The following is a 13303-nucleotide window of genomic DNA, read 5'->3' on the forward strand; positions in this document are numbered from 1 at the left end:
TAAAATTATTTGGCCGATAATTTATTTGTTTATTCGTTTTTCTATTCTTCCTTTTCTGCAACAGGAGTTTAACACTTGTTCACGTTGGATCAATATAGAAAGTATTAACTATCTGTTTTTAATTCTCTGATCTTTTAGGAGAATGCACACTCTGATCGGACATCGAGGTGAGATCAGCAGTGCACAGTTTAATTGGGATTGTACACTCATTGCTACTGGATCAATGGACAAAACCTGCACAGTAAGATACTCACTAAATGATCCTCACAGCTTTATGAAGGAAATGACACTGGTTTCAGACTGTGGATCTGAATTTAATTTTCAATTAAAAAGTTTGTCTCATTTTTAAAATTAATATAATGAAATTGAAAATAAATCGCATAGCTATCTGATTTTGCCAACTGCAACTTGCCATCACTGGCTAGTTTCCTCCATTGTCTATAATTTACCATTTCCTACACCAATTATTGGAAACCAGGCATTTCTTCTATTAAATATTGGAAAGTTTGCAGCTCTATTCTTTGTTCCTCAGCATCAACTCAGTTTCTTTAGCCACTAATTTACTAATTACTCCTCTTTATTTTCTGAGGTTATAACTGACAATTCACAACCTCAATATTCTATTTGACCCTGAGCTGAACTTCCGACTCCAATAGCAAGTCTTACTTTGTAGTATTATTCCTTCTTCTGATCGTTTTCTGCTCAAGCCGGTATTCAGGCCTTGTTTAAGCCCACCTTTGACAGTTCTAATCTTTTCCTGGCTAGTCTCCCATCTCTGTAAATTTGATGTCATCTACATCTTTGTTGCCAATATCAGGGTCTCACACCAAATCCCATTCAGTCATCACTCATCATCCCTGTTCTTGCTGAGATACATGGTTTCCATTCCAACAATGTCTCATCTTTAAAAATCTCATCTTTGTATTTAAATTCCTCAATGACCTTGCCTGTTCTTACTTTTGTAATCTCTTCTAGTCTTACAATCTTCTGATTATTCCTGCAAATCCTGCATATCCTCAATTTTTACCTTTTCCCCATTAGTCATTGTTACTTCAGTTAAGCTCAGGAATTCCCCTCCCAACTCTTTCCACTTGATTATTCCATTAGGTCTATTCCGTTAGGTCATTGCATTGAATCTATGTCTTTGACCAGTCTTTAAGTCACTTGTCTGGGTAACCATTTTTGTGCCTCTCTGTTAAATTTAATTTGGTAACAATCCTTTGATGGGCTTTGGGAAGGTTTTACTACATTAATGCTGCTTTATAAAAACAAGTTTCGGTTGTTAAAGGTATTTCCTATCATTTAATTTCTGCCATTTTATTTGATTAATAATTTCTCTTAAACCATAAGTGTTAGAAACTACAAGTTAAGTATGGCAGTTATTGGCATAGCAGATCCCTGCCAATTTGCTGTATCATATGGAGACTAAGAATAGGTTCATATCCGCAGTTTTCTCTTATGGTGACACCTGACATTGATCAGAGTGTTGTACATGGGATTAGCAAGAATAAACAAGAAGTTTTCATGCAGACTCTTGTACATCTTCCAGCAGTATTGCTGGAACCTAGAGTGTAGGTTGCTAGTTTTCTGAGAGAATGGTGTGTATCAAATGAAAACCAAGGATAAGAAAAGTGTAAATTCTGAACCCTGCATCATAATGTTACTATGGTCCTATGTTTTTGCATTATCTTGAAGTGATTTTTGATGGTAGTCAGGGAAAGAAGAAATTGTCCCATATATCATAGTATAGAACTGTTAGAGGTAGAAATTGGATCTTGTTCTGTTTTCCAAAAGTAAGGTGATTGCCATGAGTCCTAATTTAGGCATCCATTTGCCTTCCTTGCAGTTCACCTGAAATAATACTGATCAGAAATTTGATTGAACCATTTGTCATGTGGTAAGAGTGGCTACTGAACAGGCATTAGACCTTTGAATGTGCTATTGAAGGGTCTAGCACAGGCTTCTTTTCCTGAAATGAACTGACCCGACTGGCCCTGCTCCAGTCATGTTTCTTGGCGTGGAAGTGGTACAGTTAATGATGACCCACTCCACCATATCTTCTGAAATTTCAGTTTCAAGCCATTTTATGTACCTGCTGGTGCATTAGCAAAACCTTTAAGCAGATTAACTGCCTGCTCCATCAGTTGAAGTGCAGAACAAGAAATTTTGTATTTCTTTCATTAAACAAGCATTCAGCAATTAATTAATTTGATTCATGACTGCTGATTATTCTCTAGCTTTGGGATGCTGTCAGTGGAAAATGTGTGGCAACATTGTCTGGACATGAAGATGAAGTACTGGATGTTTGCTTTGATTACACAGGGCAGCTTATAGCGACTGCATCAGCTGATGGTAGGTACACTAATAGTTGGATTCATAAAAAAGGAATAAGTGTGTTCATTATACTTATTTTGTGTGTTGGTGTGTCATGCCCCTTTTTCAGTGGAATATAATCACTTAGACTGCGTAACGAATTTTATAAGGTAGAATGCAGAAGATGATGTGATATATTTGATATCGGACTATAATGTAAAAGCCCATCCTGCTTTTCTGAGGAAAAGCTGCATTGTGGACGTCAGCTTGCATTGCTCACTTGTAGCCCTCCATTGCCTAAAGCACACTCAATTACATTCCCTCTGTTCTCTTGAACACGAGTTGGCACTATCTTGACTCTACAACATAACCAACAAGTGATGTCAGGATTCCAATTTTAGATAAAGCCATCCTGGTTATGCCTACATGTTCACTCTTGAGAAAAGAGTATGTGAGTACGCAGCAGCGTTATTGAAAGGGCCAGGCACCTTGATTGAAAAAAATATTCCAAAAATGTAGTTTCATTGCAAAGTATCTGAAAGTACTCTAGTGTTTTTTAGGGGTGCTTGCGTGAATTTTTCATTGAGTATTGCTGCAACCTTAGTGATGTCGGAAGATTAGGTTGTCTGTCCACATAAAAGTATGGGAGCAGTTGTGACAATGCCTTTGAACTTGCAGCATGACAAAGAATGCATGGAACAGAAATTTGGATGAGGGCAAACTCAAGTTTATTATTGAGGAGAAAGTGAGGTCTGCAGATGCTGGAGATCAGAGCTGAAAATGTATTGCTGGAAAAGCGCAGCAGGTCAGGCAGCATCCAGGGAACAGGAGAATCGACGTTTCGGGCATAAGCCCTTCATTTCCTGAAGAAGGGCTTATGCCCGAAACGTCGATTCTCCTGTTCCCTGGATGCTGCCTGACCTGCTGCACTTTTCCAGCAACACATTTTCAGCTCAAGTTTATTATTGGTTTCTGATGTAATCCCTATCTGTTTCTAAAAGCCATATGAAGCCTGGGAGCAGCTAATACTTTGACTTAATCTTTGGTAGATAATTATGAATTTTGTCATAATCTAATTTGCAATTAATAATAAGAAATATTCTTGCTTTTATTGCATTTGTTTTTATACATTTATGCTATTTGTCCAGAGAATTCATAAAGCTAAATATGTACACTCTTTACTTGAAGGTACTGCGAGAGTTTATAGTGCAGCAAGTCGCAAATGTATAGTGAAGCTAGAAGGTCATGAAGGAGAAATCTCCAAGGTAAGTTTAAGAAAACTGGCTGAAGAATTATTCCATAAAAGATAAGATTATAAGTGTAACTTGTCTTGTGCCCAAAACTGGCAGAGCAATTGCTTCAAATATTGGCTCATAAAGGCAAATTTACCTTCAGGCTTCATGTTGCTCATGTCTGCAAATGGAGTGATGCTTAAATTCATCCATTGGAAATATGGATAAGCTTTTACACAGAGCTAACGATTCAGTCTAGTCTTGGGGTGCGCTCAGACGCAGCAATAAACCAGAAGCTTTTTGGTGGGCCACAGAAGTGCATTCCTGTTTCTCCAAATTGTTGACTCTCCTCCACTGGTTTCTTGAGGATGGAAGATTGGGCCACTTAATTTCATACAATGATGCAGGCAGGCATGGGATGCAGGGAGGAATACATCTGCTGGAGAATAAAAGAAACCCTGATAGGAAGTTGCTGAGGAGATCAGCAGCAGGAGGGTGCTGCCATGCTCTGGATAAAGTGCCAAAAGAGGTTTAATGACCTGAACGAAGCAGGAATGGTGAGTGCCAACACTCAAGTATGCCCTGATCTACATCTTCTCACAATCCCTCTTATTCTGCTTTCAAGTCAACTTCAGCACATCACTCTTTGTATTAACATATTTTGTATGCACAGCCTGCCCTCCCTACTGAGACACTTCCTGCATCCACATATGACCATGCACCATAGCTACTAATCATCATTTTAATATAGTATTATGTATATCTCTCAAAGTGATCTGCCACAAATGTTGTCTATCCACCTTCTCAAAAATTTCACATGCTTATAGGTCTCTTCTTTCTTGCCATAGAAGAGAGCGCAGAAACCAGAGAAAAGCAGATAAATGGAAATGGCTGTCCAGTCATCTCCATAATGACAACTATGGAGGAACAGGTGCTGAAGACAAGCCAAAATTTGGAATGACTAACACTAGAAATGGGATCTCCCATTTAACCAGTGTTAAAATTGAATAACAACCACATAGCATGCAACACCTACTCAATGTGACTTTATATCAGAAGCCATTGAAATGTGATGTGTGCAATTATTAATTATCACCCTCTTACCTCTGACAATACAATTATGTTCTTTACCTTCCATGGCCGTTCAGCGTCCCATAAAAGGTGGTACTTGAAGAGGGTGAAGAATCCTCGGAGGTATTCACTCAGGCTGAGGATTGAAACTTTGCACACTGCTCACCAGCTCATACACACATTTCAGTGGAAGCACAAGACATTTCGTTAGCAATATATCCTTTAAGCATATAGCCAAACCAGACATTCCCATGAAGGCCGAGAACAAGTCAGTCCTTTTAAGTTACCACATGTACACAGTCGGACAAAAATATTATTAGGACCTTAGCTTTATAGACAGTGTACAACAAAAAAAGGGGAGTGTTGATTGCTGGGAGCTCACAGGGTATCTCACACATCACAAGTGAGCAGGAGCAGGTGGTAAAAACAAGGTTAATGAGGATTCCAATTGGAAGGCACAGGATGCTCAAGTTCTATTCTGTGAATGCAAAGGCTAAACCATGGCACTGTTGGTGGAGAGGAAATCTCTGGAGCAACATTGAGACAGTAGTGAGGTTTTGACAAAGTGTCTAGCTGTAGTAGGCAAGATTGGAGACGTATTGGAAGAGTCTGTCTTTAGTATGAATGCCCTGGTGTTTGTACTGATATCTACATGCATGGAAAGATTGATAGCTTTCATGGAGGATCAATCCAACATTCAGCCAAATGTATGCTGGTCAGTGGACTCCACATTTAATTTGTCACATTAATCAGGGTTGATGAAGACTTAAACTTGCCTATTCAACAAAATGCTCACCAGTTCTTTGTTAGAGGAAAGGTGAAAGAGGTCTATGGGAGGAAAAATAAAGGGAGTAACATTAACGTGGGAACTTTGCTCAATTGCTGCCTAACATTGCTCATTTTAACTGTTACATACTGACTCCTACACTCCTATGGCTGACCCTGCAAATCCAAGGCTGGATGTAGTTAGAAATTGTTGGCAGGGCTCCATAGCTAATGGGACATCAACCATGAGCATTGATCAGTCACAGCAAGGAAATGAGAGAGCCTGGCTCGACCTCTACTGAAGTCATGCGTACAACACCACATGCAATAGTTGAGAAAGGAATAATAGGGATTGTAGTTTCACAGGTATATTTACATTAGTGTTTAACATAATGCTAATACATCAATTTTCTGCTCATTTTGATTAGTTCACTTCCCCAAATTGCTCATTTTCTCACACTGATTAGAACAAACTCTGTCTTGTGAAGAGTTAAAGATGAGCAATGGGTAATTTTGAATGGGACTAATTGTTGATTGTGGAACTGCTTTGCACAAGAGGTGGGAGGTGGCGAAATGGGTTCAGAGTGGAGTATGAAGGTGGCTGGAATGCTTTGATTGCAATAGTCCCGTAGAGCTAGACAGTATGGCAAATGCAAGCATCCCACTTATTCTGGCTGGAAAGAGCAGTTGAGAATTTTGTATAGGTCCTGTCAAACATTGATCATCACCATATTGTGAGACTGAAAATATAACATGCAGATTTCTGCAAGGAGACAGAGGCAAGAAAGAAGTGAAATGTGGTGGTGACTTTGGCAGGCCCTAGTTTTGCATGACCTTCTGATCCACTTAACTGGAGATTTTGTTCTAGGAGACTGCAAATGTCTATGATCACCTGAAAGAAAACTCTGATTCTCCTGAGGCACCGCTGCTCAATCAATCGTTGGGTTGCTGCTGGCTTCTCAGTCTTTCCACAACATTAAAGTTAAAAATCACACTACACCAGATTATAATCCAACACGTTTAATTAGAAGCACTAGCTTTCAGAGCGCCGCTCCTTCATCAGGTAGTTGTGGAGGACACAATTGAAAGATACAGAATTTATAGCAAATGTTTACACTGTGATGTAACTGAAATTATGCATTGAAAAATACCTTGATTGTTTGTTGAGTCTTTTATCTGTGCGAATACCATGATAGTTTCACTTCTTTCATGTGTAAATCACAAACATTTTTTTTAAAAGTTACATTCTCAGGTTAACTGTAACAATTAGTGTTAGTCAGACAATATGTTGAAGGCTAACACCAATTGTTACAGTTAACCTGAGAATGTAACTTCTAAAAAAAATGTTTTGTGATTTACACATAAAAGAAGTGAAACTATCATGATATTCGCACAGATGAAAGACTCAACAAACAATCAAGGTATTTTTCAATGTATAATTTCAGTTACATCACACTGTAAACTTTTGCTATAAATTCTGTGTCTTACAATAGTGTCCTCCACAACCACCTGATGAAGGAGCGACGCTCCGAAAGCTAGTGCTTCCAATTAAACCTTTTGGATTATAACCTGGTGTTGTGTGATTTTTAACTTTGTACACCCCAGTCCAACACCGGCATCTCCAAATCATTTCCACAACATAATATCAATACTGTTAACCATACATAACCCACTTATCTTTTACATTAAAATTCTCCCCGTTGTCTCATTTACAATACTAAAAAAAAAAGATTATTTATGAAACAGCAGCAATTAATTAATAGTGATGAAAAAATGTCATGAAGTGGGATAACAATGAAAATAATGCTTATAGGTGTTGCATTGTATGACTATTAATTATAACTTTTCTCATTCTTGCAGTCATGTGTGTATCAGTGTCATAGGTTGGTGGCACAAGTAAAGATATTACGGCCAGTGACGTAGGATAATGATTTAAGTTAACACCATTATCCTCAAGATAACTGTTTCCCATATGTTGTTTGTTCAATATTTCTGCACAATTGCCTTGAAGCTTTAGAGCTGTTTAACCTTGAAATGTTTGAAGTAGTTCTTAATCCCGTGTAAATCTTTATTTCAGCATTAATAAATGAGTGTAAATGCCACGACTGAGTAATGGTGACGTTTACATTTTTTTATCTCTCTTAAAAATCCCGGGGAAGATTTTCTTTCAATTTATTACAATTCTTTGAGGAGGTAATATGCAGTATAGATAAAGGGGATCCAGTATATGTAATATATTTTGATTTCTAAATAGTGTTTGACAAGGTAGTGCACACAGATTAATATATGAATCGTGATAGTTTGGCAAAGGAGGAGGTGTAACAAGACCTGCATGTCCTTGTACACCCGTCATACATGCAGCTGCTGGTGAAGAAAGAAACTGGTATGTTGGTCTTCAAAGTGAGAGGATTTGTGTACAGGAGCAGGAGCTGCAATTGTCCAGAACTTTGGTGAAACCAAACCTGGAGTGTTTTGTGCAGTTTTGGTCTCCTTATCTGAGGAAGGGTGTTCTGGCTATGGAGGGAATGCAAAAAAAGGTTAACCGGACTGATTCATGAAACGGCAGGACTGACCTATGAAGAAGGATGTATTTGTTCGGACTACATTCACTGGAGTTTAGAAGATTGAAGGGGTATCTCATAGAAGACTTTAGTAGGACTAGACAGGTGAAATGCAAGGATGTACCCAATGACTATGGGGACCAGAATTAGGTGTCACAGTTTAAGGCAATGGGATAGACCATCTAGAACTGACATGAGGAGACCTATCGGAAGGATGTTGTGAAACTTGAAAGGGTTCAGAAAAGATTTACAAGGATGTTGCCAGGGTTGGAGGATTTGAGCTACATTGAGAAGTTGAATAGGCTGGGGCTGTTTTCCCTAGAGTGTTGGAGGCTGAGGGATGACCTTAAAGAAGTTTATAAAATCATGAGGGGCATGGATAGGGTAAAGAGACAAGGTCTTTCCATGGGGTGGGGGAGTCCAGAACTACAGGGCATAGGTTTAGGGTGAGAGGGGAGGATATAAAAGAGAGCTAAGAGGCAACTTTTCCATACAGAGGGAGATTCATGTAAGGAGTGAGCTGCCAGAGGAAGATGTACAGCACGGAAACAGACCTTTCCGTCCACCTCATCCATGTCAACCAAATATCCCAACACAATCTAGTCCCACCTGCCAGCACCTGGCCCATATCCCTCCAAATCCTTCCTATTCATGTACCCATCCAGATGCCTTTTAAATGTTGCAATTGTACCAGCCTCCACCACATCCTCTGGCAGCTCATTCCATACGTGTACCACCCTCTGAGTGAAAAAGCTGCCTGTTAGGTCTCTTTTATATCCTTCCCCTCTCACCCTAAACCTGTGCCCTCTAATTCTGGACTCCCCCACACCAGGGAATAGACTTTGTCTATTTATCCTATCCATGCCCTTCATGATTTTATAAACCTCTATAAGGTCACCCCTCACCCTCCGATGCTCCAGGGAAAACAGCCCCAGGTTATTCAACCTCTCCCTATAGCTCAAATCCTCCAATCCTGGCAACATCCTTGTAAATCTTTTCTGAACCCTTTCAAGTTTCACAACATCTTTCCGATAGGAAGGAGACCAGAATTGCACACAATATTCCAACAGTGGGTAAAAACAAGGACTGCAGATGCTGGAAACCAGAATCTAGATTAGAGTGGTGCTGGAAAAGCACTGCTGTTCAGGCAGCATCCGAGGAGCAGTTAAATCGATGTTTCGGGCAAAAGCCCTTCATCAGGAATACAGGCAGAGAGCCTGAAGGGTGGAGAGATAAGTGAGAGGAGGGTGGGGGTGGGGAGAAAGTAGCATATAGTACAATAGGTGAGTGGGGGAGGGGATGAAGGTGATAGGTCAGGGGGGAAGGGTGGAGTGGATAGGTGGAAAAGAAGATAGGCAAGTAGGACAAGTCATAGGGACAGTGCTGAGCTGGAAGTTTGAAACTGGGGTGAGGTGGGGGAAGGGGAAATGAGGAAACTGTTGAAGTCCACATTGATGCCCTGGGGTTGAAGTGTTCCGAGGCGGAAGATGAGGCGTTCTTCCTCCATGCATCTGGTGATGAGGGAGCGGCGGTGAAGGAGGCCCAGGACCTCCATGTCCTCGGCCGAGTGGGAGGGGGAGTTGAAATGTTGCGTCACAGGGCGGTGTGGTTGATTGGTGCGGGTGTCCCAGAGATGTTCCCTAAAGCGCTCTGCTAGGACGCATCCAGTCTCCCCAATGTAGAGGAGACCGCATCGGGAGCAACGGATACAATAAATGATATTGGTGGATGTGCAGGTAAAACTTTGATGGATGTGGAAGGCTCCGTTAGGGCCTTGGATGGAGGTGTGGGCGCAGGTCTTGCAATTCCTGCAGTGGCAGGGGAAGGTGCCAGGACGGGAGGGTGGGTTGTTGGGGGACGTGGACCTGACCAGGTAGTGATGGAGCGAACAGTCTTTGCAGAAGGTGGAAAGGGGTGGGGAGGTATTCCAAAAGTGGCCTAACCAATGTCCTATACCGCCACAACATGACCTCCCAACTCCTATACTCAATACTCTGATCAATAAATGAAAGAATACCAAACACCTTCTTCACTATCCTATCTACCTGCAACTCCACTTTCATGGAGCTATGAACCTGCACTCCCAAGGTCTCTTTGTTCAGCAACACTCCCTCGGGCCTTACCATTAAGTGTATAAGTCCTGCTAAGATTTGCTTTCCCAAAATGCAGCACCTCGCATTTATCTGAATTAAACTCCATCTGCTACTCCTCAGCCCATTGGCCCATTTGATCAAGATCCCGTTGTAATCTGAGGTAAACTTCTTTGCTGTCCACTACACCTCCAATTTTGGTGTCATCTGCAAACTTACTAACTGTACCTCTTATGCTCGCATCCAAATCATTTATGTAAATGACAAAAAGTAGTGGACCCTGCACCGATCCTTGTGGCACTCCTCTGGTCACAGGCCTCCAGTCTGAGAAACAACCTTCCACCACAACCCTCTGTCTTCTACCTTTTGAGCCAGTTCTGTATCCAAATGACTTGTTCTCCCTGTATTCCATGAGATCTAACCTTGCTCACCAGTTTCCAATGGGTCGCCTTGTCAAATGCCTTACTGAAGTCCATATAGATCACATTTACTGCTCTGCCCTCATCAATCTTCTTTGTTACTTCATCAAAGAACTCAATCAAGTTTGTGAGACATGATTTCCCACACATTAAGCCATGTTGACTATTCCTAACCACTCCTTGCCTTTCCAAATACATGTACCTCCTGTCCCTCAGGATTCCCTCCAAAAACATGCCCACCACCGACATCAGGCTCACTGATCTATAGTTCCCTGGCTTGTCCTTACTACCTTTCTTAAACAGTGTCCTGAAAGATCAAATGTGCTGCTCTATTTTCTATGTTTCTATAAAAGCTCATAGGTTTGGGGTAATACATTAACATGGACAAAGTTTGGATGAAGGTTTGTTTTGTCTCAGGGTAGTGAATCTGTGGAATTCTTTCCCACAGAGGGATGTGGAGGTTGGATTGTTAAGTATACTCAAAACTACTAGAGACAGATTTTTAATCAGTAAGGGAATCAAGGATTATGGGATTAAGCAGCGCTCTTTCTAATTTTCTCCCCAGCTGCATGACAGAACTTTCAGAACCTAAAGTCAATGTGATGATCCATGTGGAACCTTGAAGTAAGCAAGTGCTCAGTTTAGGGGGAACATGGGGGGTAAGGCAGGGAATATGTGGCATACACAGCAACACTTGTTGCTTGGAAAAAAAACAGCTCCAAGAAATCCACTTTGAGTCTTCACAAACCGAGCCAAGCAGGAATGATTAAAAAAATGTGATTGAGTTGATGACATTTGTATTTTAACTGTAAAAATACCATTGTTAATCTAGAGTCTTTTTGACAATGTTAGTACTTGCAGTCACATGGATGCAATATTGTTCTAACGTTGCAGTGCTTTTGTCAGATTTGTTTCAATCCTCAGGGCAGTCGCATTCTTACAGGCAGTTCTGATAAGACATCCAGGCTCTGGGATCCTCGCACAGGCCAGTGTCTTCAGGTGTTAGAAGGTCATACTGATGAAATTTTCTCATGTGCTTTTAACTATGAAGGGAATGCCATCATCACAGGTATTATATGAAATGATAATTGAATAATATTAATGTTAATTTCTTTGCCGTCATGATAATAAAAGCAAATTTAATAGTAACTTTCAAAAGGAAAGTGAATATATACTTAGAAAGAAAACCTTGCAAACTATGGGATCAGATCAGGGAAGTAAATTGATAGTTGTTTCAAAACGTTAGCCCAGGCACAATGGGCTGAATGGCCTCTATATGCTGGATGATTCCAAGAATTTTTTTTTTCTGCTCCTTCCTATGCCCCAACAAGATTCTTTCCTAATTAATGGTGCAGGAAAGTTTGAACTGTACGTCTTTATTGATCCACTAATACGTCCTACGTTTCAAAAGTGACTACATGTCAAAAGTATTTCATTAGTTTTGAGGTATCTCGTTGTCATGAAAGGTGTTGTAGAAATGCAGGTTTTTTATTTTCTTTTTTACCTGAACTTGATCAGTAGTGGAAAGACAGGCCCTTTACGTTGAGCCAGTTGAGTCAAGCAAACGAATCAATTCTCTATTAGATTGCATCCTTCAAATCACTACCTAATATGTATAAAATATATATTTTAAATATTGTATCTCAATTGGTGTAAATTTGGTTTTTATTGTTCTTGATTCAGGGTCACCAGCCTGGTCTGTGAGCTGAATAGACCAGTGTTCACTGACAGTATTCAACTTGTGTATAAGATTAATTAGTACAAGTTCAAAAAATAAATAATTTATTTAAGAATACATTTGATTTCCACTATTAATTCTTAAATGTTTTTTAAATCATTTGGCTTTTTTGCTGGAGGAAAAATGATTTTATTCTTTTTGTTATAATACAGGAAGCAAGGATAACACTTGCAGAATATGGCGGTGAATGAAGATGGAGTTATGAAAACTAACTTCGTAAATTCACACTGATAAACATCGAAGAATGCTGTTATGTTGTTCTAAAGTAGAGTCTATACTATTTCAGACATTCATCGTCTCAAAGGACTTATAAAAATATCAAAGCAACATGTTCAGTTTCTTTGTTATGTACAATATTATTGCAAAGTAGTACCAAATAAGGTACGTCAGCTCATCAGAGAATCATCTTTGATAAAGTATGAGCTGCACTTCTAACTGCAACAAAGCTCTAAAACCACAACAATTTGTTTTTTTTTCCTTTTTACCAAGGTTCATTAGAATTTAAAGCTTTAATGTGGTTAATACATGTTTTAACAGTTCTGAAATTTGCAAATATTAAAAAACTATATTTGATAGTGTTTGATCATTATGAGTTATTGCAAATAAATTCAATACTTTTATAAAGTACCACAATTACTCTGAAGTATTATGCCTTAGTAGCTAACCATCCAAACCTTCTTCAATTTGTTTACAAAATAAAAATATAACTAGGAGTTGTTCATTTAGATGTCATGCTGTCTTCTTTAATCCTACCCACAATGATATCCAAAGCTAATTAGAAAACAGTTATGACCGACATTCAATGTTTATGAATGCATGCTCCAGCAGGGAATCTCGCTTACCAGCTATTTAAGTAACAAATCACAGGCTTTTCCTAGTCTTAAAATTAAGAAGTGGAAAATCACAAGGAACTCATTCACAGCTTCCCTTCATGTATAGTCACCAACTGAGGGCCAATTTTAAGAGTGTGCATTTGTTCTGCATTGTAAAAGCACAATGGTTGCATGTGATAGGTTGAAGATGAACTTTATTGGTCCTTCCCACATTCATAGTAATGTTGTCATCGAAAACAAACATTGATATTTTTATTGCTGCACATTAAATTTTCAATATG

General features: G+C 39.6%; 1 protein-coding gene across 1 annotated transcript in view; it reads left to right on the forward strand.

Annotated features, from left to right (window-relative positions):
* daw1 (dynein assembly factor with WDR repeat domains 1) overlaps positions 1-13303 on the forward strand; it is a 77271-nt gene extending 63968 nt beyond the window's left edge. Inside the window, exons 9-13 of the mRNA XM_043702958.2 lie at positions 139-241; positions 2238-2352; positions 3502-3578; positions 11358-11520; positions 12342-13303. Coding sequence (XP_043558893.1) covers positions 139-241; positions 2238-2352; positions 3502-3578; positions 11358-11520; positions 12342-12376 — 493 coding nt within the window. The 3' untranslated portion in view covers positions 12377-13303. The remainder of the gene's footprint in view (positions 1-138; positions 242-2237; positions 2353-3501; positions 3579-11357; positions 11521-12341) is intronic.

The sequence above is a fragment of the Chiloscyllium plagiosum genome, unplaced genomic scaffold (genome assembly GCF_037043375.1).
Source record: "Chiloscyllium plagiosum isolate Xiang-an unplaced genomic scaffold, Cpla_swu_hap1 HiC_scaffold_13, whole genome shotgun sequence".
NCBI lineage: Eukaryota > Metazoa > Chordata > Chondrichthyes > Orectolobiformes > Hemiscylliidae > Chiloscyllium > Chiloscyllium plagiosum.